Source organism: Tinamus guttatus, unplaced genomic scaffold, assembly GCF_059628265.1.
Source record: "Tinamus guttatus ecotype Peru unplaced genomic scaffold, ASM5962826v1 Tinamus_guttatus_pri_ptg000629l, whole genome shotgun sequence".
Taxonomy (NCBI): domain Eukaryota; kingdom Metazoa; phylum Chordata; class Aves; order Tinamiformes; family Tinamidae; genus Tinamus; species Tinamus guttatus.
The window spans coordinates 100,169-126,856 of NW_028289163.1; the positions used below are offsets into that span (position 1 = coordinate 100,169).

Consider the following 26,688-nt stretch of genomic DNA (forward strand, 5'->3'; position numbering starts at 1 on the left):
CCATGGGAAACAGGAACGTTGGCCCTGCAGGAAGGACCAGCCAGTGGCTCCCCAGAACCGCATGGGTGACACGGACGGACAGACGTGGCCCCCGCCAGCCACCAGGGAGCACAGGCCAGGCGGAAGAGAGCGCTGCCTGGGACCGTGTCCCAGCTAAAGCCAATCAGTCTATCAGGCAGGGACAGGGCTCCGGGGAGCTGCTGGCCTCAAGGACAGGAGGAGCCCGTGACGCAGGCGGCTGCTGCCCTCCGGGCTCCGCGGGCCAGCCTGGCGCTTCGGAAAGGCCCCCAGGCAAGACAGGCTCCAGCAGCCAACACGGCGCAGCGGGAGAGGCGGGAGGGTGGCTGCTTCCTCCCGGTGCTGCCCGCGGACACAGCGCGCATGGAGGGGCTCTGCGGCAGCCGAGCGCCTCACAGGGTGCTCTCCAGCGTGTTGTAGTTGTCCTTGAAGCTCTTCAGCTCCAGGAAGTGTTTGGCACGTTTGCTCTTCTGGCTGGAAGGCAGGTAGGTGACCTGGATGGTGGCAGGGTTGGAAACTTCAGGGGACAGAGTGAGGTCCTTGGCTGCCGACTGGTGCTGCCTCTGGCTGCTGCCTCCCCGCGCCTTGGTCCTGCCGAGAGAGGGACGTTATTGGAGCAGGAGGCGGCGGCACCTCTGTCAGAGGGTCGGTCTGTCCAGTGCGAGGCAAAACTGCCCTCAGGACATGGTTCTCGCCACAGTTTTGGAACTCCAGGCTGGTTTCCCGTAGGTCTGGGAAGCCACCCATCTCAAAGTAGCCACGTTAGCGGGAACGTGGACACTGACCCAGCTGGTGACCAGCCCCAAAGAGCCACCAGCAGCAGCCAGGCACTTATGGGTCAAGCACACCTGGAAGGACAGACTGCCCGAGCAGCAGCAGCCCCCAAAACCAACCCCCCGCCAGCTCGGACACTTACATGTTCGCTAGCTCGTTCAAAGCATCCTGATACTTCAGATATTCCGGCTTCCCAAAGACCTAGGCACAAGCAGAAAAGACTCCAGGAACTGGGGCCTGGCGCTACCCGAGTGCTGCCGCGCGCCGTGGAGCTCCCGGGCGCTGCTGCGGGGCCAGGCCGGCACCCACCCCGGTGCCGTAACGGGCGCTCTCGTAGCCGTCCAGCAACGCGTCGATCAAGGCTTTGCGGACGCCTTTGAAGGAGGCGCTGGAGTTGCGCAGCTCCAGCAGGTAGGCACAGAAGTTCCTTCCTATTAAAGACTTGGGGTATCTGCCCTCTGTGTGAAATGGTATTTCTGAAAAAGACCCAAAAGAAGCAGCAAACGCCTGCTGGTCCCCACACTGAGCCCTTGTTTTCCCCACGCTCTCCATCCTGCCGCCCCGGTCCTACCCGATGTCCTGATTGCATCCAGCGCCTTCATCCTGTACAGGTAGTTATAGCAGCCTGGAGGAGACAAGGCACAAGCTGCGAGCTAGCCGAGCTCGGCACAGTGGGGCGCCAAGCAGGGGGGATGCACAGGGCAGAGCGCGGAGACCCCCTCGTGCCAGCCCAAGCCGTGAGGAGCCAACACAAAAGCCAATGGGGCACGGAGCTGCGGGCGCCGAGCGCTGGGCGGGCTCCGGGGCTGTGAGCCGGCAGCGCGGGTGGGAGACGCTACCTGGCGTCTCCAGCTGCAGGAACCTGCTGTCATCCTCAGCGAGCAGCCGGGGCTCGTATTTGATGTCCTGCACCCTTGACAGCCGTGTGTCGATCTCCTCCTTCAGGTCCTGAGCAAAGAAACTCATACAGAGCCCTTGCTCCCTTTCTTACAGGAGAGCAGCCGAGTCCTGGGGGCACTCTGGAATCTGCGAGGGGGAAACCTGCACCCCACAGTGTGAGCCCCCCTTTTGGGGCACCCCTGGGCAGACGGTGCGGGCAGCTCTGTGGGCTCAGGGAGCTGCATCCCGCCATGGGGCTGCGTGCCCACCCACCTTGGGTGCGTGCTGCCCCACGGGCACGTGAGGGCCACGGCGGGACTTCATGGCGAAGCGCATGATCTGCCGTTTCACAAAGATGAAGAGCAGCACGAAGACCTAGGGCAGCAGAGCAGGGCAGGTGCTCAGCGCCGCAGGGCACCAGGGACCTGTGAGACAGCCACCACCTCCCCAGTCCCACAGACACCCTGACGCTGGCACCAAGCTTCCCCTGGACCCCCCAAACCCGCCGATGCCAGGGACTCCGGCCCCGATGCACCAGAGACCCCATGGACACCCGAGCCCACCCCCACGGCAGCCCCCGAGACTCGCTGGGTGCAGCCCCACGGATGGGCTGAGCCCAGCCTCATGTGGGACCGTATGGGCACCATGGCCCAGCCCCACAACAACCCGAGTCCGGGTCAACAGGGGCCCCTCGGACACCCGAGCCCAGCCCCACGGCAGTCCCGGGCCTGGCCTCACAGCAGCCCCAAAACCGCCGCAGAACTGACCCCCCAGTAGCCCAGGAACTCCCCAGGGCCAGCCCCACAGGAACCGCACGGACGCGCCAGGTTGAGCCTCAGGGGCGCCGTGCGCCTGGCCGCGGGGCGGCGGCGCTCACCAGGCTTCCGTAGGCCATCACGAGCACCACGTTGACGCCCGAGAGCCAGTTGCTGCCGGAGGCCGCCATGCCCGCCCCGCCCGCGGCCCCACAACATGGCGCCCGCCGGGGCCGCCCCGCGCGCGGTGCACGTGACGGCGGGGCGGGGCGGGGCGGGGCGGTGCCGCGCGCCTGCGCAGATGCGCGGGGCCGGGGGAGGGAAGCATGCGTGACGTCACGCCGCGCCGCGGGGGGCCGGTCACGTGGCGGCGGCGGAGTGAAGCCGGCGCGGCCCCGCCCCGCGCGTCACGTGATGGGGGCGGGCGCCGCCGGGTGGTTGTCACTGTGGTGGAGACTCAGGTAAAGTTGGTTGCGCGGCGGCGCCGGGAGGCTGCGCGCGGGCCCGTTAATCCCCCCCGCCTTCCCGCTCCCCGTTCCGCCCTTCCCTGGGGCCGGTCCCCGCCGCGCGGTCCCCCTCCCCGCGCCAGGGCTCGCCGCGCGGCCCCGCGAGGGCGGCGGGGCGGCCGCGGCCTAGTGGGCCGGGCCGAAGCCGGGGGCTGGCGTAGCGCGCGCGGCCGCTGCAGGTGAGGGGCGGCGCGGGGCGGGCGGGGAGGGCAATGGCGGCCGCGGCCATGAGGGCGGAAGCGGCGCGACGGGCGCCACGATGCGGCTCTTCCTCCCCCCGCCCCTCCGTCCTTCCCGGGCCCGTCCCGCCGTATTGTTCTCCGAGCGCGGAAACTTCCCCCCCGCGCCGCCCGCCAGGGGAGCTGCGGGCCCCGGCGGCGCCCGCGGCCCCTTCCCGGCGCGCCCGCAGCGCGGGGGGGCGGCCCCAAAACGCAGCCTGTTTGGGGCTGAACCGCTTATCTCGGAGTGCTCGGGTAAACAAAATTAAAAAACACCCCCCAAAAGCTTTATCGCCGTCCGGCATGGACGGGAATTCGCAGCCGCCCCTTGCTCCTGCGTCCCGACATGTGGCCTGTCCCGCTGGAGTGGGTGCTCCGTGTCCCCCACTGCCCTCCTCACGCGTGAATCTTGGGGGACTTTTGCAGGTGCCAATGCGGCTTTGGTTGGAGGGGTGAGAATCCTGGTCTCCTTCCTCAGAGAGATAAGGGAAACAGGCCGGCATCGCCCGGCAAGAGCTGGACGCAGTAAATGTGATTGGTGGAGCGCTGCTCTGAAACTGTAACTCCTGAAACTCCTAATAAAACTAACAGTTTTGTTACCTTTCTGTATTACTTCTTTTTCTAAAGCCTCCATGTTTTGCGTAGACGAGGAACTCTCCCGCCTATGAAGCGCAGAGTGGATAGCGATTGTAGATGGAAAGGCAAAGAGGGCTCTGTGGAATCGCATTGAATTTGCTCGTGGCTTCTCGGAAGCAAAAGTCTCGTCACCCGTAGCTACAAGATTTATCGTTTTTCCCCAAATCGCGTGTCAACGCATTGCTTTGTTGTGGTCCTGAAATTTAAAAGTCACCTGGGTGCAACGTTCTCTCTCTAGCATATTTCCTTCAAGAATTGTTTTTGGCTCTCTAGAATTGCTGTTTTTATTATGCCTCTGTGTATTTTCTTTGCTTTGTTTTCTCAAGGATTTGTGTAACCTGGCTTTGATAAGTACTGACTTGAAGCAGCTGTTAAAATGAGATTGTTCTTCTACCTGTGCAGAGGCAGTTCAGGTGCTGGAATGAACGATCTTTCCACGTAGATCCTGCCCGTGAGCTGCATCACGAGTCGCAGGGTTAAGGACTGGGTCATGACACTCAGGTCCCTGTCTCTGAGAGACTCGTGGGCTTCTCCAAAGGCCTCTGTAGGATCAGGGCCTGACTTACATCAACGTTAGGAGCTACCTGTTGTGTTTTTACGTGTTTAAAGAAAAACAAAATGACTTAATTGTCACAAAAACGCATCTGGGGCAGGAGCAGGATGAGGCAGCTGTTGGACAGTGCCTAGCCACCGCACAAAGGTTGGGGACGTCAGGCTGATGGAACTGCGTCCCATTGAAACTGCAGGTTAAGCTGCTGCAAACATGCAGCGTCGCTTCCCTCCGGGCCTGCGCTCTTGCTGCCACCTCGGGTTAATAGCCAACATGTTTGTGTGGGAAGTGCTTTGGGCTGGAAGGGCGACAGCGGCGGGGAGCAAGGATAAAGCGAGGGGGAAGAATCGCGGAGCTAGCGCGGGTCCCAAGAGGCTTTTTGCCCTCAGCCTTGGTGCTCTTCCTCGCATCTTTGATATGGCACCTGGGATGCTCTTATGGAACAGGCAGGTAGCGCAGATTGCTTGCAAAGGAGCAAGAATTTCAAGATGTGTAACCAGAAAACTTTGTTTAAACTACCCCGAGGCTTGGGCAACCTTGAGGAGAAGCTTCTGGGGCTTTGCGGAGAGCTGTAGGAGCAGCTGCCTTTGCTCTCTCGCGTTCGGATTTCCAATGGGTGCTGCAGCAGCAAGCGCGGTGAGCATCGGAGCAGAGAGGCGGAGGGTCCCTGCGGCTGCACGCACCCCTCTGCTCGCGCCCTGTGAGAAGCAGCTTCCCTCTTTCTTTGGGGGCTTTTTGCTAAAGCTGCTTTTCAGCCCCTCTCCCAGCACCCTGGATCTTGCTCTGTGCTACAACGTTGATCTTCATAGGCAAAAGTCAGGGCCGCATCCTGGCTGTTGTGCTCACAAGGTGGTTTTGCCCTGTTAACAAAACAGTAACATGGTGCCTTTGTAGTTACTTAGCTCCCAGAGGCCCCTAAAAGCCAAGGCCTTCCTGGTGCTGCCAGCAGACCTGGCATTTCTTATTCCCAAGAGATCCCTAGGCAGGGTAAGATCATTTGCTGTCAGTCCCACTTTAACTCTCAGTGCTGGAATTTCTGTGTCCTGAACTCTTAGGATTTTTTTCTTTTGCATCAAGACAGTTGCATAAAAACAGTACTAGTTTTTGTTTGTTTGTTTCTTTGTTTTTTTGCTGTGAACTGCTCAATTTTCATAGCACTTCCACTCAGTTTGGAGAATTCTAGAGTAAATTTATTATTTCTAGATCTGGTTAATAATTGAGATCAGCAACAAGTCTTCCCACATGGACAGCTGAGCACTGGGTCTCACAGCATCCCACAGACTCCGTTGCTAGAGTGTTTTTGCCTCCCCTGTCCCACTTTGCAGCTGAAGGAGGAAGGAGAGCAGAGAGAAGAGCAGTCGGAAACACCGCCAGGAGCTTTGGGCGTTGAGATGTTTTACTTCCCAAGCAGAGTTTCCTTGGGGCTTTTTGCAGCATTCCTTGCTGCAGCTCATTGCTCAAGCCTCTTAGGGCCCCTTTCGTGGCAAGTTCCTGCCAGTTCACACGCTGGCTTGTGTTTTTTAGCAGGGAATCATTAAACCCTTACGACAAAGTGCCTCTGCCTGTAGGTCCCAGCCATTGGGGCTGCCTAGGTGAGGAGCACGAGCCAGGGCAGTGATGTTGGCTTTGGAAAACTCCGCTTGGTGCTGCCTTTTGTTTGGGTTTCTAACAGTCTGTTCTCTCTTCTCCCCTGCCCCACTGCAGAGTTCTACCTTGTAAATACTGTTATTTGTATATACTGTAAATGATGACATCGGTGGGCACTAACCGAGCCCGGGGGAGCTGGGAGCAGACACAGACACAGAGCCAGACACAGCACAAGCAGCGGCCACAGGTAAGGGGAGCATCCGTGGAAATGGCCATGGATTCTGCACTGGGGCCTCCGAGCGGGGAGCCGGGCCTGAAATTTTTTTATTTACTTCTCCTTGGCTGTTCTCTGCACGTTTTAATAAATGTGAACGGCTGCGTGTGGAGTTGGCCGTGGTGTTGAGGTCCCCCTCAAAATGGGAAAAGAAATCGGGTTATTTTGGCTCATCCATTACAGAGGGGCTGCCCAGAGGTGTTTCTCTGCTTCTGGCTGTCTCCCGCTTGCTCCTCTTCTGTCTGATTTTCTTCCTGAAGATTTCCCCTTTCTGCCCCACATTCGCACCTCTTTCTTCGTCATTTTGATTCCAGCGCTTTTGGAGAAGCTGCATGGCCTTTGGAGGAAGGTTGGTTTGAAACATGCTGCTCTAACTGTGCTCCCTTTTCTCTTTTGCCTGCAATCCCCTTAGGCCACTGCAGAACAGATTCGACTTGCACAGATGATTTCGGACCACAACGATGCTGACTTTGAGGAGAAGGTGAAACAAGTGAGTCTGGAAAGCGGGCGAAGGGTGCTGCGAGGGCGGGAGCAGTGGCAAAGGTGCAGTTAATGCTGGGGAAGGCGGTGGGAGGGAAAGAGGCTGCTGCCACCACCTGTGTTTCCTGGGGTGGAGGGTCTGCGGGCCTTCTGAGCTGAGGAGGTTGTAGATTCGGCTGTGATGAAACACAGGAACTCAAACTCCTCAGCTCTGTGGATCAAGCCTTCATTCTAGGGCATAATTAAGCTGGAGCCGGTAGGGAGACTGGCAAACCTTGGTGTTTCTTTATAGGATTTCTGGTTTGGGATTAAATTTGACAGCCTTCCAAGAGATCTGGTGCTTCCTTGGTTTGGAAGGTGTTGACTGTATCATCATGTTCTCCCCTACAGCTGATTGACATCACAGGCAAGAACCAAGATGAGTGTGTGATTGCTCTGCACGATTGCAACGGGGATGTTAACAGAGCCATCAACGTGCTGCTGGAGGGCAATCCGGACACGGTAGGATTGGGTCCTGTAAATCTTTTGAGGCCCAATTCAATGACACTGCCTCTTTGGAGATGAGACCTACAGTAATGCAGGAGAACCTACAATAATGTAGACGAGGAGAGCCAAAATGACCTGCTGGGTACACAAGCAGTGTGTAAAGCGCAGCTGTGTCCTGGCTTTTTAATGTTGGTGCTTGTGTTTTTGCACAAAATATTACTGTTGTTAACAGGCCCAAAAGAAGAGGAGAAAATACAATAAATCATCTGTTTCTCTTCTGTATATATCCCAGTGCTTTGGCACAGTGCAGAGGGTCTGTTTTGCAGTAATTGCTTGTGCACAAACCTTCACCCTGCTGCAAGGGTGAAGTGACTGACCCCTCCGAGGAGGCCTCTGCTGACTCGTGCAAATGCAGATGGAGCTGCAGGAGCAGCAGCTCCTTTATCCAAGCAGCTGGAAGGTCCAGCAGGGTGGGATGCAGCTGCAGCAGAAGCTTTGCAGGAACAGAAATGGTGCTGGCAGAGCAAAGCCCTCCCAGGACCTGCAGCTTGCCTGGCCCACAGTGCTAGTGCTGGGGGGAACCTCAGTCGGTACCTGCAGCTCAGAGCGTGGCTGGCATCTGCGCTGGAACTGCTCAAAGGTCTCGGAGCTGCTCCTGGCCTGCGTTGAACTTTACAGCAATCCCGTGAAAACGGATTGTGTGATAAGAAACACAATCTGAAACACAATGGTGGCTCAAATACCCCGTATTAACGGCAACAACTAACCTGCCCAGATAGGTGCTTGTAATTTACCATATTTCAAGCAATAAGGGAGCTGCTGTCGTCTTAATGTTTAGTTAGATTTGACTTAACATTACAGTATTCAAAGTAAATGTTTTTCTAAATTTCTTTCTGAGCCAGCTACCTATGGAGAGAGACTCTAAAAGTCTTTGGTTGGAAAGGCCACTTGTGCCTGAAAGGGTTTATTGTTACTATCTCTGCATGTTGCCATGCAAAACCAGCTGTTTACTTGTCCACAAGTTATGTTTTCAGGTGTTTGTCAATGACTTGTGACTACTTTTTGATTGTTCTAACAGTAAGTAGCGTTGGTTTGGTAAGTGTGAAACAACTGAAGACTACCATAAACAGAGCGATGCCGTCCCGTGGCCGTGAGCTAGAGAAGCTCTTAGCTTTGCACATCCGAACCTGGGCTCCCTTAAAGCTGCCCATTGGATAAATTCTGAGTTAATTTTCTCCCTGTGATCAGTATGTTCGAGGAGAGGGTTCTGCCCCTGGAGCAGGGAGATAAACCACCCCTGTCATCTCCAGGCTGCTTTCAAGCGCTGTGTGCCCAGCTGGCCGATGCCGACCCCATGCTCCTTTTCCAGGGAAAGTCCAGGGAAACTGTTGCTCTTGCTCCTTCTGCCACTGGCCCATCTTATTCAAACTAAGCTTGGAATTTCTACTCTGAAACTGAAGTCTAAACAGATGCCAATTTTACCCCAAAGTGGGGTATTCCCTTTCTTTCATTTGCAGTCCACACGTGCGCACAAACACACACACACACACATATATATATTTAGCAATTCTCTAATCCTCTCTTTTCTGGCATGTAGCGCAAATGCTTCCTTGAAATCCTGTGGTAGAGTGGACTGGAATAATCCTTGGAGCTATTTTGGAAGAACCTTTTTGTTTTTGAGACAATAGCTTGTTCTTAAATGCTGACTGCAGAGCATTTACCTGAGTCAAACCGAGAGCTCCCCACAACAGTGCCTTATGTGAAAGGTAGTTTTGTTTCCACTACCAAAGGCAAAGCTTATCTGCGCCTCAAACAACAACGAGGGTCGTGTCCGCTCCGATCTCGGAGGTGGAATAGATCATTGCAGAATGGCCCAGCTCCTCTTCCTTCAAACTGTCTGCAGGACAGCTGTAAAAAAACTTTCCTTAAAGGAGGAAACTATAGTAGGTGTGTGCAGGCGGAAGAGGTTTTCTAATAAATTCAGTCTGGAAACAGTTTTTTCCCCGGAGTCCCTCATTATATTTCATAGAGTGTTTAAGTATGAATGTCTTCTGCACCTAGTACTGATCAAACTGTGATTAACAACTTTCCCTTTTGCCACCCTTCAGCATTCCTGGGAAATGGTTGGGAAGAAGAAGGGTGTCTCAGGACAGAAGGACAGCGGACAGACAGAACCCAGTGAAGAAAACAAAGAAACCCGGGAGAGGGATCGGGATTTCAGCAGACGACGTGGTGGGCCGCCGAGGCGGGGGCGAGGTGCCAGCCGCGGAAGAGAGTGTACGGACCTGCCCTTGAGTAGCCCCCCTGACAGCCACGGTGCACGCGAGCGCTCAGTGCCCTGCACAAAGACTAGCAGTAAAGCTGCTCGGGCAGGCAAATGGTGCTAAGGAGAGTCACCCTCGTGCGTGTGTGTAGAGGCCCATCTAGTGCCCTCCCGTCTGAGGGAGTTCCCTGCGCGATGCATTCCGTAACACCATCTGTAACAAAATCAGTTGCAGAAATGTTGGGCAGCCTTGTCTCCTGCACAACTGCCATGTTGTAGAGCTCGAGGTTTGGCATTATAGCCTTGCCAAAGCGGGATCAATCCTCAAGCTGTCTTTGCATCCTTCTGTCTTTCAGTTCGGGGCCAGGAGAATGGGCTGGATGGTGGTAAGACTGGAGGATCCTCTGGAAGAGGCACGGAAAGAGGAAGACGGGGTCGTGGCCGAGGCCGAGGTACCTGTGGGCTTTGAGGTCGGAGGGGTGGCAGGCCAAGGATTAGGTTGGAGATTAAAAACTAAGGTGGTTGTCTGGCAGGTGGTCAGATTGCTGAGTAGCAGCAGAATCCATATCCACCATTCCCTGCGCTCGTGCCTCCCAGCATCGTTTCGGTGCAGAACACCTATTTTGGCTTTTACGTACTCAGAAATTCATTTTCCCCAAGACCTGTACTGCTCAGGAATTGCTGCTGAGGACACTCACTACACAAATCAGAAAACCAGGATTCTAATATTTACACTTTGTGACAGCTGGAAACCTAATCAGAGTCTGGGATCAAGCATCATTAATTGCACTACCAGCCAGCTGAGGTCATTTGCATCCTTATAAAGATGATGCTGGAAATCTCATCAGCTCAGGAAGATCCTTGACACTTTCATATTCTGGATATCAGAGCTGCATATATTGTTCTCACGTTTCTTTTTCCAGTGACACAGAGCAACCAGGTGCTCAGTGGTCCGTGTGTGTGTGTTACAGGTGGCTCTGGAAGGCGGGGAGGAAGATTTTCTGCCCAAGGCATGGGGTAAGTTTCACTGACAAAATACACAGCCAAAAAAAATATATCAAATTTTGGTGCTTGGGTAACATTCTTTGCTTTGAGATTTCATTGGGAGTTAAACAAAAAAAAAAAAAAAAAGAAAAAAGAAAAAGCTGCATCCTGCTAACTTAAATTTGAGATTGCTGGTGTAGCTGCCCCTTCCCTTTACTGAAGGAGGGCTCTGTCTTCAGGGAATCTTCTCACTCTGTCCTGGTCTGAATGAAATCAGTTGCTTGGGAGGAGAGACTTAAAAATGCCCTTCCCCATGTTCGTGTTACAGAACCTTCAACCCAGCTGACTATGCTGAGACAGCCGGCACGGATGAGAACTACGGGAATAGCAACAACAACACGTGGAACAACACTGGCAGCTTTGAGCCAGACGATGGCACAAGTAAGGGATCTTCCTGCTCTTGTTTATTCTTTCAAAATGTTGCCTTGATCCTTGGGGTAGTGGGAATGTTCTCCTTGCTTTCCTGGTGGTCTTGCTCAGCCTGCTTGGAGATGAGACCTACAGAAAGCTGGCAGAAAAGAAGCCTGGTCGTTGCTCCTCTGGCCCAGAAACCTCGTGGTCACTGGGCTGTCTATGAGCGTTAATCTCCTCTTGCACATTTTCTTGCACTGGAAAAATGGTACATTGTGGAATTGTTTCATTGTCTAAGTACACACACAGTTATACAAGCAAACTTGAGATTTTTGTGGTGCAATAATTGGGCAGTGTGACATGGGAGAATCTCTAATCAGAAGATTTCCAGTTGTGTGTTTTGAAGTGTTTGGGTGGGGTTTTTCTTTTTTTTCCTTCTCCCTGGAGTAATCTTGTGTCACCATTTCCACTGGCCTATTCTCTTGAGATTCAAGTAAATGCCAAGTTTTGGTTCTCAGAAGCATTTCCAACCATACCCTAATGTTGCAGTAAGCCATTTCTCTTATTTCTTGCATACGATGACAAACTTTGCTTTGGAAGAAGAGAGAAATGAAATATTGTGCTTGCTTGTCCTCAGCTTGTAAATCTGTGAAGAGCCAATAACCTAACAGAAGAATTTTTACGTCTAGCTTGCAAATACTTTGAAGCAATAATCCCTTTTACTGTGCACTGACAGTACAGGCTTTGTTCTTCAGAAAGTGGAGAGCTTATTGATAATTCTGAAAAATGGAGTCCTTCAAACATGGGATGATTAGTGTAGATGTGTTGGTTAAGGGCAGCGGGGCTATTAGTGGAGGAAAAGGGGACGGGAATGCACGAGCTCCGTGTGCTGGGAGGTTATTCCATATGGGCTCGCGGATGTGTCCGAGTTCTGCAGAAACCTAAAGCAGCGTAAGTACCAGCTGGGGTGAAACGAAGACTTTTCTTTTTTGATGGAGCTACCTGAGTTAGCTCTGGTGCTGCAGTGCACCCATGGTTTATCCCATTCAGTGCCATGCATGGTCGTTGTGTTTCCATTTTAGTAGCCTTGAGCACCTCTTTAACAGTATCCACAGGTACAATGTGACTGATGGACATGGGGGCAATGAAGCTTGCTTTCACTCAGTCAAAATTTCACTGCTTGTCTGTTTCTTCTGTTTTTTTGTTTCAGGACTTGATTTCATTGGGGGTGAGGGGTCAAATTATCCCCGAAAATTTGACACTGCTCCTGGTACGATATATCCAGGTGCACTAACTGCCCCGGATACCTTTACTTCATGGCTTTTTTTTTAAAAAAAAAAAAAAAAAAAAAAAAAAGGAAAGAAAGAAATATCTGTGGATATGTCGTTCTTCTCTCTCTTAACTTGCTCGTTTTAATGGATATTTGACGTTTGCTCTGACTGTGCTTCTACTAATGCTGACACCTTGAATGTATCTTGGGAGATTGTGGACATTTTGACTTCAGCCACTGCTTATCAGCAGCCCTAGCGGTCCTGTGCCCGCAGGGCCGTTCTCCATTGTGCTTTGGCCACACTTGCAATTTTGTTTTTTTCCCCCTTTTGCGGATGCCAGGCTGGTTTTGGGGGGAGATCTGTCCATGTGCAAGGAGCGCAGGAAGCATAGGGAGAGCCCTGTTGATGGCTGCTCTTCATCTGCAGGGTTTTCTTCTGCTTTCCTCGCTGCTTTGCTTTCTTGTTTCCACAAGTCTACTTAAATGAGCCAAGCTGGAGTGGAGCCGGGTGCCCCCATTCCTCGGAGCATGGACTCCCCTTGCAGGAAACGTCCGGCTTCCCTCTCCCCTCTGCCCAAAGTGCCTCCAGGTGCCGTGTCCTCCCTCTGCGGAGGGACGGCGCTGGTGGCATCTTCTGGTCCGTGAGAGCCTGGAAAGGAGCCTTCCTGTTGCTGCTGTGCGGCACAGGCAATTGTAAGAAAGGGTGAAACCGGCTTTTTAAGCCTCAGACATATGTTGAAAACAGCACGTCCTTCCGGGAAGTCCAGCTGTGTTTTTCCACCCAAAATTCCAGAGACTCTGATCGTGTCTCTTCCGTAAGAGTCCAAAATTCTGTCATTGCCCACACAGGCCTTTCTTACGCAGTAAAAGGCTTTCAGCTAATAAGGGGGCCAACTTGTCCTCTCCTTGCAAATGGCTACAGCTTCAGGGTTTTTTTTTTTGCTTTGTATGGGCTGAAATGAAAAACAGTGAGCTGTTTTTGTGCTGGAAATCTTTGGATGTAAAATTCCTGCTCTCTTCCCACCCCAAATTTGAAGTTGTCTTGTGAGACTTGTAGTCAGCTTGGAAAATTCCACGTACGGAGGTTAAATTGGGGTGCAAGTGAGTGACCGAGCTTGTCGAAGAAGACATGGTCAGACAAAAACCTTTTTTAAAGTAAATCTTGTTATCCTACAAATTGCACTGTGATAGGATGTGGCTGAAAATCTTGTGCATTTCTTACTGATATTTTAAGCTTTGTGCATGTCTGAAATTGGGCCCAGAAATTCCCAGATTGGTTGATCCTATCAGTTTTCTTTTTAGATCCTGCTTCATGTAGGATGCCTGGTTGCAGTGAGGTTGCGCTTGGGCTGCTGCTTCCACTTGTCTGACTGGCAAATAAAACTCCACTCAGCTGCTTGCAAACTCCCCAGTGCTTCCCTGACTCTTTTTTTTTTTTTTTTTTTTTTTGTAATTTTTGACACGCAAATAATTTCTCTCGCTCTTGTTATCTTTGCAGGTGCGTGGAGGGCAGCGACAGAAGAATGGGGAACGGAGGACTGGAATGAAGATGTAAGTACTCTCTAAAGCCGCCTCCGCCACGCGCCGGCCAGCGGGGACTGACCTGCTCGTGCGTGTGTAGCTAGGAGAGGGTTTCTGTCCCCATTAGCTTCTCCTGCAGGGCAGGGTGCTCTGAGGTTCCTCCAAGCTGGATGGGTTTCAGTCGTCGCTGGTTTGTTTTTGCTGTTGCAGTACAGTTGCTTGGCAGCTCCTGAGTTTGGAATCAAATGTGTTCTTGGTTAAATCACAGGTGGTTGTTAAATCTCCCCTTGGTTCCTTTTGATACGCATTGTTTTCCCCTCTGCAGTTTAACTGGATCTGTTTGTTTCCAGTCAAATCACTTCGGTGATAACGGGCTCGTTGGAAGCTCAAATATCAGTCTGAAGCTTTTTGTTTTTGACTTCTCCAGCAATGTTTTCACCTGCTCATGAGGGGTTGTGCAGATCAGTGCTGCCTACCCTGGCTTTGAAGCATCTCATCTGGCATAGCTGGAAGGTCCCCACAGCCCTGGTGGATTTGTGAACCACTAGAAATTAGTGGAAGGGTTTTTTTTGAAGACTGGCAGATGATTTGTGCACTTGGCAGAGAAGAAACAAATGAAATAACTGCTCCCACAGCAACTAGCTTTTAAACCTGAACTCTGTTTCTTGAATCCTTCTGGGCTGTTTGTCTCCAGCACCAACACTGTGCGCTGCAGTTGATATCCTAACACACTTTTGGATTCTTTTCCCTTGTTTTGTCTTGCAGCTTTCTGAGACGAAGATCTTCACTGCCTCCAATGTGTCTTCAGTGCCTCTGCCTGCAGAGAATGTGACAATCACAGCTGGACAAAGGTGACAGCCTGGGGAGATACTGTTTGCCTGGCGAAAGTGACACAAAAGTCACCTCCCCCCACTAAGCCTTGTCAGTTAGGTAAAATGCAGGAGTTGTGAGAAAACCAATATGGATTTAAATACTGGATCTGAATTTTATTCTAGGCTTTGCCACTAGTTCTTATGATTTTTTTGCGAAGCAAGTTTGGAGCAGTTTTCTGCATTAAAATACACTTTCTGTGAGTGTAAATGTGCTACCCTGTAGGATCTTGGTCGGTCCTTGTTCTTCTGAGGTTGCTAGTGGCAGTTGTGACAGTGCCCCCAGATTCCTGAGGGTCCCTAAGGCAGAAGCTGGAGGTAGGGCAGTGCTGTGGTGAAAGCGAGGAATGTGCCAGTGCCTGCGTTAACCGCTGCGTGTTCGCCCTCTTTCTCCAGGATTGATCTTGCAGTGCTGCTGGGAAAGACACCCTCTTCCATGGAGAGCGAGTCAACAAACCTGGAGTCTTCCCAGGCTCCTTCCCTGGCGCAGCCGCTGGTGTTCAGCAATTCCAAGCAGAGTGCTCTATCCCAGCCGGCCTCCGGGAACACCTTCTCTCACCACAGCATGGTAAGGAAAACGCCGCTCGCTGCTGGCGTGACGACTTTTGAAGTGTGGGTTCCTGTTACGTCCTTGCTCACTGTTTGGACAACATAAGAAATGGGGTTCTGCCACCTGCTCTGCTGCTTGTGGCATAGTCCTCCTCTTGAATGGTTTTTGAGTCTGGGACTCATTATTTAATTAGAGGTAATTGGTATAATTCCCCTGTTGTCCCTGTGGCACTTGTAACATGTACGTCTTACCTGTGTGGAGAAGAGCACAAGCTTTTGCAGTCCAGAGGCTTGAAAATCCCATAGTTTGTGAGAAGTGGAACTGGTTTGGAGTTTGGTATGGAGTAAAATGCTCCATACTGAAGGATGGAGAAAAGAGGTATTGACTCTGCGACACAGATGTACACAGAACTGGACAGATGCTTTTTGGTACAACTTGAGCAAAAGAAATGTGTGCTTAATGGTAACATAGTTGAGGAAGGGTTTTTTAAACCATCTTAATTGCTGAAAAGTCAATATGAGCTGATGGGATGTGCGCAAATCTCTTTAAAGGTCCTTTGTGTTAACTTCCTTGACAAACTTCTCATCCAGCATGAAAGTTAGAGTGTGTTTCTAAGTGCAGAACTGAGCTCCAATCCAATGGAGCTACTGACGTTGCTCTTTCGTTGCCAAAATTGCAGGTGAGCATGTTGGGGAAAGGCTTTGGAGACGTCGGGGAGTCCAAAGGCAGCAGTACCACGGGGTCGCAGTTCCTGGAGCAGTTCAAGACGGCGCAGGCTCTGGCTCAGCTGGCTGCCCAGCACAGCCAGCCTGCTGGGAGCGCCCCGGCCTCCTCCTGGGACATGGGATCTGCAGCGCAGCCCTCGGCTCTCGTGCAGTATGGTGAGAAGTGCTGTGGTTCCCAACAGAGGGGCAAGTGAGCTCCGGAAGTGAGGAGGAGGAGGAGAAAGAACTGCCTGTGTCCAAGCTCGCTTTGCCCTGTGGAGATGATAGAAAGAGCTGACAGGAGAAGGGATTAAAAGGCTTGTGGGGGCAGCTGGAGCACAAGGTTGGGAGTGAGATGCTGCGGTTCGCTACTCTGTAGAAGCATCAGTTTACTTTGGTGGGACACTGAACTGTTCAGTGACACATGCGGGTTGGGAATTCTGTTTCCCAAGGTCTGATTTTTAACAGGCACCAGGAGAAGGCATGGTGTGAATTGTTTTTCTTGATACTTGAAAATTTTAGTGCTTGCTTAAATTTTAAGAGAAGGGAAAAATCCTGATGACTCTCTCCTCTGGTAGATCTCAAAAACCCAACAGACTCTTCTGTGCACAGTCCCTTCGCCAAGCGTCAGGCCTTCACGTCAACTTCCACCATGATAGAAGTGTTTATGCAGGAGAAGCAGCCTGTGGTGACGGCCTCCACGACGGCGCCGGCCCCCCCTTCCTCGCCGCTGCCCAGCAAAACCAATCCCATTCCCCAGATGTCCCCAGGGTCATCAGACAACCAGTCGTCCAGTCCCCAGCCAGCACAGCAGAAGCTGAAGCAGCAAAAGAAAAAAGCGTCATTAACATCAAAGGTGCAGATTGAGGGGAAGGAGGCACTGAGTGTGCGTTAGAGTGATGGCAAGCTCCCTCCGAGCTGGCAAGGGGAGAGGCTGCACTTGGCTTTTCTGAGATTAGCACTGGGGTTTGTGGATATGAGCAAGAAAAGCCTGTGCTCCTGAGCTGAGCAGAGACAGCATAGTTCAGAAGGTGCAAAGCCTGTAACTACCCTCGTGTGGGAAATGAGGATGCTTAGGTTATTTTTGAGAAGCTTGGGCTGTTTGAGGACTTTGGGCTCCTCTGCAGCGGGGTAAGATGCATGTTCCAGCCTGACATCAAAGAGCCTACCTGTGTCTGTGCTGAATTCTCTGCCTGATTCGGTCTGCCCGTGTTTGAAGTGGGTTTTCCTCCTGCGCCGCTCTGGAGAGGCTGACCTTGTGCGTTTTCCCTCCGTTGCAGATTCCTGCTCTTGCAGTGGAAATGCCTGGCTCAGCAGATATCTCAGGGCTAAACCTGCAGTTCGGGGCATTACAGTTTGGTTCGGAGCCTGTTCTTTCGGAGTACGAATCGACGCCCACAACGAGTGCCGCTGTTAGTCAATCTCAGAGCAGCCTGTACACTAGCACTGCGAGGTGAGCACCAGGAACGGGGACCTGGGAGCAGGATCCGTGGTGGCCGGGCTGCTTCCCTCTGCTGCAGACTGCGAGGGAGCACATAACTGGGATAGGCTCCTTCCTTAGCAGTAGCTTTGGAAGGCAGTAGTGCTGTCGCATACCAGTAGACCCTTTCTGACTGTGCCCGTGGTCATAAAGGGGGGACAGTTGTATGCAAGAGCAAAGCCTAAGTTGCCAGTGGACTCATTCAGGCAGATCTGTGACTGCTCGACCTGTGGCGCTTGTACAGAAAGCAAATATTTCCTGGTGCAGTTAAACCATTTTGTTGAAATTGCTGAAGGAGAATCCCCAGCACGACTGCTCTTCCTCCCTGGGAGCCGCTTCTGGGCTTTGCTGCTTTGGGAAAAGTGAAAACGCCCCCCTTTTTTCCCCCCCTCTTTTGTAGTGAATCTTCATCCACAATTTCGTCCAGTCAAAGCCAGGAGTCTGGTTACCAGAGTGGCACGATACAGACAGCAACGTTTACCTCCCAGAACAGCGCTCAGGGACCACTGTACGAACAGAGATCCACACAAACGAGGCGGTATCCAAATTCCATCTCTTCCTCACCCCAGAAAGATCTGACCCAGGCCAAGGTAAGAAAATGGCTTTGCTTAGTGTTGGTTCTGATTAAATGTAGCATGTGAAGCCCTGCCATGGACAAGTGAGGAAAGTGGGGGGATTCTATTGTTTTCTGTGATCCTCCAGTGTCACGAGGTGGTTTGTGGGCGCCTGAGAGCTCTCCTCCGACTGATACCAGAGCCATTTGCCACTTCCTCACATGTAAACAGGGATTCAGTGGACTGCAGGCCATATTTTCAGGCACTGTGTAATAACCATGCTGCAGAGTGACATTGAGGCCAAGGATTTTGTCTTAGGGTTTTGAGCCTTGCACACTTGACAAACGTTCAGTGCTAGAGATAGTTCCAGTAGCATCAGTCCTGACTAATAAGCTCGGGCTCAGGATGTGGGGCCAGTCTGACTCCCAGCAGCAGTGAGGCTTTTTTCCAGTTGAGGGGCACCTGTGGCATTGGGTAGTTGAGCCTGGCACCAGGTGCCACCTGGTGCTTGTTGACAGCATGCCCGTTTCATGATTTGGGAGGCAGCACGGGATGGATTTGAGAAGTGTGCGTCTGAAAAGGAGCAGCTGCAATGTCCAATGTTTTTTTTTCCTCTCTTAGAATGGTTTCAGTTCTGTACAACCCACGCCATTACAAAACACACAGGCCGTTGAAGGTGAGTGTCTGCGGAGGCAGAGGCTCTGCCGAGTCTCTTGTGCTCCTTTCTCTTTGCTTTGGGTGAAAAGCTTCAGCTGTGCTGATGGCAAGTCCTTTTCCTGCCTGCCTGGCTGCTGCCGCTAACTTGGTTTGCTTCCTTGGAAATGATCAGCTTTCTGCTAATAGATTGTGAGATCCATGATGAGTTGCTTTAGTATCATCTCCCTGATGACTCTGCTGGGATTTTGTCTGTGAAAGGCATCTCCTTCACAGATTTTGAAGTTCTTTGCCAAACCAATGGCCCTGTGGTGCTGGTGGCTGTGAACTGGGGTGCAGAGCGTAGTGGCACCGTCACAGCTGTCTGGTTGGCAGCGGTGAGGGAAGCTCCACACCCCCCACCTCCTCTGGCTGTACTTTTGCAGCTCTGTACTCCTGAATTGCCCTCCGAGAGCTGCCAGTGGTTGCCCCTAACCCCAGACTTTGTTCACAGGTGCTGCAGGCCCTGCGGTGAAATCCGAATCCCCCTCTGCTCCCAATATCGCGCCTTTGAGTGACGGGGTATCTGCGTCCTCCCTGCTGAGCACGGGCAGCCAACACTCGGCAGCCCTGGGCAGCCTGAGCCACAGCGAAGAGCTGCCCAGCAGCACCGCAGCGCCGCTCAGCAGGTGGGCCCGGCTCCTGCCCGCTGCTCCGGGCAGCCTCCTGCGCTGGGGAGTGACACTGTTTTTTGCCCTCTTCCACAGTACGTTACCCACCCAACAGAACAGCCTGTCCTCATCCACATCCTCCGGGCGAACGTCGACTTCAACTCTCCTGGTGGGTCTGGGTGTCTCTAGCGCTGTGTACCCCCGTGTTCTCACTCAGCCCAGAGGTCTGGGGCTGCCCTTGGAGCCTGGACTTGCAGCTGGCAGGGAGCTGCAGAAGGCAATAGTGGCAGGAATGGCCTGGCTGCTGGTTAGCGAGTGCTTTCTGTCACACTCAAGAGCCCTGCTCAGGCCGGGGGTGTCACAGGGGACTTGGTGTGCAGAGAGGAGGGAGGGTTGCTTCAAAATATGGGTGTGCACACTGCTGGCCTGAGACTTTCTGGCATGCAGCCTGTTTCAGACTTAGAAATAGCTTCTTTCTAGCTCGTGGTACCTGCTGAGAGAAAAGTGCGACAGAAAAGGCAGAGTTGCAGCCAGATGTCAGGTCACACTGGTGGAGTGTCACCAAGGGCATTCCCGGTGGAGGCTCCCGGAGTGCGGAGTCCTGAGCTGTTGGCCTCAGCAGCACGATGAATCTTCCCACCTGCTTCTCGCAGCAGACAGGCATGTTGGGACAAAGCAGCGTGAGTGGCTTGCAAGCATTAGGGTTGGCTGCTCTCAGGACTTTGGACTTCAGCCAGATGCAAAGTAGGTTTCTTTGTAGCCTGCAGCAGCCGAGCTCCTAGCAGGCTCTGAGGAATGTCCGGGCGCGGATGGAGTCATGTTTTGCAGTCATCTTCGAGAGGTCCCGTCGGCCTCATCTCCGAATCTCTTCTCCTCCTTCCCTAGCACACAAGTGTGGAGAGTGAAGCGAGCCTCCATTCTTCTGCTAGCACTTTCTCCACCTCCTCCAGCTCGGTGGCAGCTGCCCCGCCAGCCGTGAGCGTCTCCTCCAGCCTCAGCAGCGTCAGCAGCCTGGGCCTCAGCCTCAGCAGCAACTCCACGGTGACAGCCTCAACTCGCAGCTCAGTTGCAACAACATCAGGTACTTTCCTGGGTCCTGCTAAGCAGGAGGAGGATGTGGGGCCTCAGGGAAAGTTTGTTTCACGGTGAAATTTTCCTTCCCTTCAGGAAAAGCCCCTCCCAATCTCCCTCCTGGAGTGCCACCGTTGTTGCCTAATCCATACATCATGGCTCCAGGGTTACTACATGCCTATCCGGTGAGTGGGGCGGCTGCCGGCCATTTGCAGGGGTGCGGCATGTCCCCGGATCCTCCAGGCCCTGTCTGGACCTCGGAGGGAGAGATGGAATGTGCCAGAAAAAACGAAGTGGCACCAGGCGCAGTTGAGCAGATTCAACACGATTAGACCTTATAAGAGAAATGTTTTGCTAGCTCAGTAGGGCTGCCCTGCATGAAGAGTTTGGATGTCCTGCCATAGAACATGAGAAGTTCCTGTTCCCATGGGGATAAATGTCTGTAATGCTGCTCTCCAGAGCACGGCTTGGCTTGTCCCTTTTGTGTGACCCTCCCAACCTGGGGAGCAGCAGCCTGTGGTCATGGCCCATGCAGCAGTGCTGAGCTGCATCAGCAGCGTGGCCAGAGCAAGGGAGGCAACTGCCTCAAAGTCTTGGGCTGCGTGACGTGACCTGAATATTCATAGTCTGTGTTCCTAACCTCAGCTCCCGCTCTTTTTCTAGCCACAGGTGTATGGATACGATGACTTGCAAATGCTCCAGACGAGATTCCCATTGGTAAGTACTGGAGATGAACATAGACACTCTGCGTCTGCTAGTCCTAGCAGCTGCCTTGAGCCACGTGCTTTGGGTGTTGAGGCATATCTGGCTGGGAGGTAGTCCTGAAGAGCTGGCAGAATGGGGTGCTAAAAGGAATACGCTGCTTCAGCAACAGTGCGGAGTCCATCAGTTGCTCCTTTGCACTTGGGAATTAGGAGCACCAGCTGTTCAGGCAACAGCGTCGATGGTGGAGCCAGGGAACATGTGAGCCCATGCAGCAAAGCTGGGGTGTGTGACGCTGCTCTGATGGGTCCTTGCACATTTTTGTCTCTATCCTTGAGAGAGACTAAACACTCTTAGAACTGGTTTTTATTTAGGAGGGTGACGTATGTCCCCTGTGCTGTGATGTGCTGGGGAAGGTCGGGCAGTTTCAGGCCCGCACACCAGTAGACCTTGTCTGGTTCTTCTGATAGCCACATGAGGGGGATGGTGCATGCAACAACAATCTGGAGTTTGCTGCAAGCTCTCGTCAGCCTTGATGTGACTGATTGAACTGCAATACTCCAACATCCCAGGAAAATTTGTTTTCTAAAAGATCCACCTTGACATGCGTGGATAGAGCTTATGGAATTTGTTCTTACGTTTTTGTCCCTCAGGATTACTACAGCATCCCATTCCCTACACCCACCACCCCACTGACTGGAAGAGATGGCAGCCTGAGCAGCAATCCATACTCTGGTAGGGGACAAGGGTTGACTTGATTACATGTGGAAGTGTCTGCAGCAACTTTCTGTGCTTGGTTTAGTCCTTAGGACTTTTCTCAGACATGAAGTTCTTGCCTCCTCTTAGATCCGCCTGGTCATGCCTAGGCATGTTGCCAGAAAGATGCGGACAAGTAGGAGTTACTGCAGCAGTGGGGAAGGAATTGAGGAAGAATGGGAAAAATGCATGAGGCAGAAAACTGGCACTGCCTGTCAGGTCTGGGTGAGATGGGAGGTAAGCAGTGAGCACTGCTCTGCATTAAGTAAAAATGTAAAAACTGTGCTGAATATCTGGATAAATTAAGTTTTTGAAAGTGCAGCAGTCTCATGGTTAAAGCAAGCAGGCCGTTGAAAATTTTTGTCAAATTTGATTTAAAAGGCCGGTGGGTGTCTGCTCTTATTGACTCTGGTTGGTGCCTCCCAGCTGCTGATTCACAGAGGGAAGCACTGAAAGCTGTGAGAAGCAGCTGCTCTGAGCTTTCCTGCACTTCAGGAGCTGTTGCAGTTTGTGGTTTGCTGCTTTTCCAGCATTGCTTTTTCCTCACCTCAGTGGGAACTCAGTAGCACAAAAGCCCTCGCACAGCGTGCTGAGGCTGAAAGCCCAGGCTCAGGAGGGCCGCATACACAGCGGCCCGTTGCGTACATAGCGTGCCAAGGTAACTTGGGTGATAATTAATGCTTGCAGCAGCCCTGGAGTCGCCTGCCAGCTGGAGCAGCAGCGAGGAATTCACTGCATTGCTGTGCGGGCTCTGAACAGGGAGTGTGTCGGAGTGAAAGAGCGAGTGGCTGCCCGTAAAGAGGAGCAGGAGGCTCCCCCAGGCGCACACAGTGCCCGGGCGCTGCTGAGGATGGGGGAAGCGAAGCCTCGAGTGTTCCCTGAGGGCTCCTGGGCCTCTGTGGAGCATTTGATTTGGTGCCACAATGCAAAGAGGAGGGAGGTGTGAGCAGCCTGATAAGAAAGAGGCCATTCATGTATCTTCTGTTGGACCATTATCTTCCCTGGGGAGCTGTTGGCGGTTGCACAGAGCCCCCAGGCTGTTGCCTCTGGTCTGGCTTTGGTACGAGTTGTTCTTGGGGTCGCTGTGGATGTGCTGAGATGGTTTGGGCAGCGCTGGAGCAGCTGGTCCGTCCTCGTGCCCCCAGCCGGTTTGTCTCCTGCTGGGTGAGGGCTCGGTGGGCAGCGCTGCAGCGAGTGCTGTGCCTTTCCTCCCTCCTGCAGCGTCACCTCTGCTCGCGGTGCAGCAGTGGTGCAGGGATGTGCAGCATGGGGAAGCAGCTAAGAACTGCTCTGGGCAGCACCTACGTGGCACTTGCGTGCAGGGATCTGAGGATGAGACAGCAAGAAGAGCGGTCCTTGGTGACCGGGGAAGGGATGGGTTCTGCTGCTGCTTGTTGGAAGCTGCAGCTCCTCTAGGCTAAGATAGAGCAAGGCCAAGTGCATGGTGTGCGTGTCCTCCAGTCTCCCTTTTCCTCATGCGTCCCAGGTGACTTAACCAAGTTTGGCCGAGGCGATGCCTCCTCGCCCGCTCCCGCCACGACGTTGGCCCAGCCGCAGCAGAGCCAGACGCAGACCCACCACACGACGCAGCAGACGTTCCTGAATCCGGCCCTGCCGCCCGGCTACAGCTACACCAGTCTGCCCTACTACACAGGGGTACCAGGGCTCCCCAGCACCTTCCAGTACGGGCCCGCCGTGTTCCCTGTGAGTGTTCGCGGGCCGCGCTGCCGGGAGCCGGCTCGGCAGAGCCGTGCAGCCAGGGCTCTTCTCACTGCGCCCCTCTCCACCCCTTAGGTGGCTCCTACCTCTTCCAAGCAGCACGGTGTGAATGTCAGCGTCAACGCATCAGCAACCCCCTTCCAGCAGCCCAGCGGCTACGGCTCGCACGGATACAGCACCGGTAAGAAGCCTGGCAGAGCGCGGCTCTCCTCGGCACTGGCAGGGCTTGCTCCGTCTCCCTGACAGGATGAGGGGATAGTTCCCTTAGTACCTCCAGCAGCATCCAGAATGGATTGCAGGGGAAAACGAGTTCCATGTTGCTTGATTCTCCTCGAGAAGGCCCAGGCCTGCCCTGCCTTAGCAGGATATAGATTGGAGGAGTGCAGAGCGCTTCACACCCTTGGAGAAGCCCAGTTGGAGGGCTGAGGCCTTGGACATTTGTGTCACAGTTTAGAGAGTCACAGAGTTTAGAACAAGAAATTGCCACATAATTGCATCTTTGACTGCCTGTATGTAATGTATAGATAAAAAAAAAAAAATCATTCCATATTCGAGTCTGGGAACTTATTTGATGACTGTGTGGCTCGCTGGGCAGGCACATGTTTTCTAGCAAAGTGTCTTAATTCAGAGATGCCAAAGCAGTGAACCTGCCACTTCTCTTGGTATTGGGGATTTTTGGTTAATATTTCTGCTGATTTTTATAAAGGGCCTGCCTTTAGGTCCTGCTTCCAGCCTTTAGGTTCCTGTCGTGCCTTTTCACTACATTGGACCCTTTGAGGACTTCTTTTTCTCTTCACAAAGATTCTGCACTCTGTAATCAGTTACATTAATCATCTTGCAGAGACACCAAGCACCAAGTCTTTCAAATCTCTCTCATGGCAACACTCTGCAGCCCTCAAGCGCCTGCTGAGGCTCTCATCTGCGCCAGAGCGGGAACAGGGCCTGTGTCCACAGCGGCCGTGCTAGCCCACGGTGCTGAGTCACCTTGGCATGGAATTCCCTGACTCGAGGCCAAGGAGCCCTTGAGCTCTTTGTGCTCCCGCTGACTGGGGGTTGTGTCCTTGCCTGCCCGCTACATCACCTTGGCTCCTCTCAGTCGCTGCTTTCTCTCTTTTCTGAGAAAGTGTGTTTCGCTGGGTGGCAGCAGGCGCGTGCGCCTGTTTCTGTAGGTGTCAGTGCCGCTGTCCAGACCGAGGGAACCCCCGCACGCACACAGGCACATTGAGACTTAGCCCTGTCCCACTCTGCGCTCGGAAGATCGCCGTCCCCAAACCTCACCGCTCTGCCAGCCCTTAGAGCTCTTTGCTGGTGTTCTTGGCAGTAGCTCCTGGAGGCTGGTGCCAATTTCGTCATAGCTCCTTCCGTATTTCCTCCCCGCCAGGTGTATCTGTGACATCCAGTAACACAGGAGTGCCAGACATCTCGGGCTCCGTCTACTCCAAAACTCAGGTTAGTGTCACTTGGGTGCTCTTGGGAAGATGTCGCTTTCGGGGGAGCAGAAACGCGGCTCTAGTGCAGCCTGCGTGGGCCAGGAGGCTCCTTTCCCTCGGAGCAGCAAAGCAGGGGGGATACAGAGCAAAAGTGTCGGCTTTCCCAGCGTGATGCTGTTCTGAACCCCCGCGGGATGGGGAGGGTCGTGGGTAGAGATGGCTTCGTCCTCCACACCCTGCGGCTCCTCTGCCCGGGCCACCACTCGTAGCACCGGGAAGGGGCAGCCGGTGTCGGGAAGCGGCAGAGGAGGGCGGCCCTGGCGCCCGGCCCTCACGCCACCTCGGTGTCCCCTCGCCAGCAGTCCTTCGAGAAGCAGGGATTTCACACTGGAACCCCGGCGGCCTCCTTCAACTTGCCTTCGGCGCTGGGCAGCGGGGGCCCCATCAACCCCGCGACAGCTGCCGCCTACCCCCCCACGCCCTTCATGCACATCCTGGCCCCGCATCAGCAGCCCCACTCGCAGATCCTCCACCACCACCTGCAGCAGGACGGGCAGGTAAGCGCCCCCCCCCCCCGCCTGCCTCCCAGGCCCTTGCTGGGTCTTTCCTAGGGCTCTCGCTCCCCTGGCCCCCCTCCCTCCCTCCCTCCCTCACGCCCCCACAGCGGACACGCGGTGACACGCACGGACACGCACATGCTCACACCTGCACATACACACAGGGCCTCTATATAAAGAGACGCAGGTGAGGAAGGCCCGGGGTGCACGCGGCTGGGGGGGGCTCGGCATGGCCCCGGTGCTGCTGGGTCGTGCCCCTCGGCGCGTCCTGCCCGCCCCATGCTGTGGGATGCCACAGGAAAGCCAGCAGGAAAGGGGTGACCTGCCACAAGCCCGCCGTAGCTTTCAGGTCTAACCGTGGATTTCTATTGTCATAGTTTGTCCCTTTATTTTTACATATCCTGGTACTGCAACAGCTTCCATATTTGCAGATGATACTGTGCTGCCAACGCCAGCAGGAAGACCAGGTAATGAACCTCTCTGCTCACGCCTTGCACTTGCCCGGGGGTCTCTCCCTGCCCCTAAGGCCCCCCAGGCTCACGTAGCCCCCGGTCCGCGTCCCGCCGCGCCCTGGCCAGGCGAGGAGAGAGGCCCGCAGTGAGGACGAGCAGCACACACAGCCGCGCACAGACACACGGCCCCGCGCTCGCCCTGCCCTGGCGCCCCGGCGCGTGGGGCCCTCGCCCTAACCTTGTGCTCTCCCCTTTTTTCTCTTTTGTGCCCGCCTCGTCCCCTCCCTGCAGAGCGGCTCTGGCCAGCGCAGCCAAGGCAGCTCCATCCCCCAGAAATCCCAGGCCAACAAGTCTGCCTACAACAGCTACAGCTGGGGAGCCAACTGAGCCCCCCGCACGCCCCGCTCGCTTCCGAAGAGAGGAAAAATCCCAGCGCAGCCGACGCCGAAGGAGTCCTCGGGCAGCGCTGGCCCCGTGGCCGGGCCGGGCAGCATGGCCCGACGGCGGCTCTGCGGCGCCTGTTCTCAGCCACCTTTCCTGTTGTATGTAATATAGAATTTGTAATTTTTTTCTTTTCTTTCTTTTTTTTTTTTCTCCTTTTCTCTCTCTGCATTCAGACTCTGAATCGTTTGCCGTAGGGGCCTTTTTTTTTTTTGGTTTTTACTCCTTTCTCCCCCTCTTTCCTCCCCCCAAATACCTCCTGCTGCCCTTAACCCTCTCGGATCCAAAGGAGTGGAAGCCGCGAGCCGCCTACAGCAAACCCCCCTACTATTAGGAGATAAGCTCAGTAATTGGTATGAACAGCAGTGTAAGATGAATTAGTTGAAGTGTTTTTTTTTTTTGATTTTTTTTTTGTACCGTGTTCTAAATTTAATGGATAAATGTGTCTTGTATATAAAAACGAAAACCCCACTGCCGTTCTCGCCTC

General features: G+C 53.7%; 2 protein-coding genes and 1 non-coding gene across 18 annotated transcripts; 2 read left to right on the forward strand and 1 right to left on the reverse strand.

Annotated features, from left to right (window-relative positions):
* Positions 1–402: 402 nt before the first annotated feature.
* LTAP1 (lipid transport auxiliary protein 1) lies at positions 403–2,679 on the reverse strand. 2 transcript variants are annotated; one of them, XM_088535527.1, is made up of 7 exons: positions 2,549–2,679; positions 1,945–2,046; positions 1,632–1,740; positions 1,364–1,417; positions 1,102–1,268; positions 935–993; positions 403–609 (listed from the first exon to the last, which is right to left on the reverse strand). In XM_088535527.1, exons 1-7 carry the CDS (start codon positions 2,615–2,617, stop codon positions 411–413), a joined length of 759 nt encoding a protein of 252 aa, XP_088391653.1. In that variant the 5' UTR covers positions 2,618–2,679; the 3' UTR covers positions 403–410. The 2 variants fall into 2 exon arrangements, with proteins under 2 accessions (XP_088391653.1, XP_088391654.1); XM_088535528.1 differs by lacking the exon at positions 1,945–2,046.
* A 137-nt stretch (positions 2,680–2,816) lies between these two features.
* On the forward strand, positions 2,817–26,210 carry UBAP2L (ubiquitin associated protein 2 like). 15 transcript variants are annotated; one of them, XM_088535283.1, is made up of 29 exons: positions 2,817–2,887; positions 6,041–6,170; positions 6,610–6,687; positions 7,068–7,178; positions 9,272–9,440; positions 9,783–9,878; positions 10,398–10,443; positions 10,739–10,851; positions 12,032–12,106; positions 13,590–13,642; positions 14,378–14,463; positions 14,878–15,049; positions 15,711–15,912; positions 16,314–16,591; positions 17,016–17,188; positions 17,616–17,805; positions 18,391–18,445; positions 18,917–19,091; positions 19,170–19,242; positions 19,959–20,154; positions 20,241–20,329; positions 20,808–20,861; positions 21,500–21,581; positions 23,089–23,306; positions 23,397–23,502; positions 24,703–24,770; positions 25,111–25,308; positions 25,725–25,775; positions 26,052–26,210. In XM_088535283.1, the coding sequence occupies exons 2-29, from the start codon at positions 6,081–6,083 to the stop codon at positions 26,145–26,147; spliced, it is 3,393 nt and encodes a 1,130-aa protein (XP_088391409.1). In that variant the 5' UTR covers positions 2,817–2,887; positions 6,041–6,080; the 3' UTR covers positions 26,148–26,210. The 15 variants fall into 15 exon arrangements, with proteins under 15 accessions (XP_088391409.1, XP_088391414.1, XP_088391410.1 ...); XM_088535288.1 differs by having other exon boundaries at positions 25,740–25,775; XM_088535284.1 differs by having other exon boundaries at positions 25,114–25,308.
* Positions 21,280–21,415, forward strand: LOC148592159 (small nucleolar RNA SNORA58). Its single transcript, XR_015913959.1, has one exon. It is a non-coding gene; the product is annotated as a small nucleolar RNA SNORA58 (small nucleolar RNA).
* Positions 26,211–26,688: the final 478 nt, after the last annotated feature.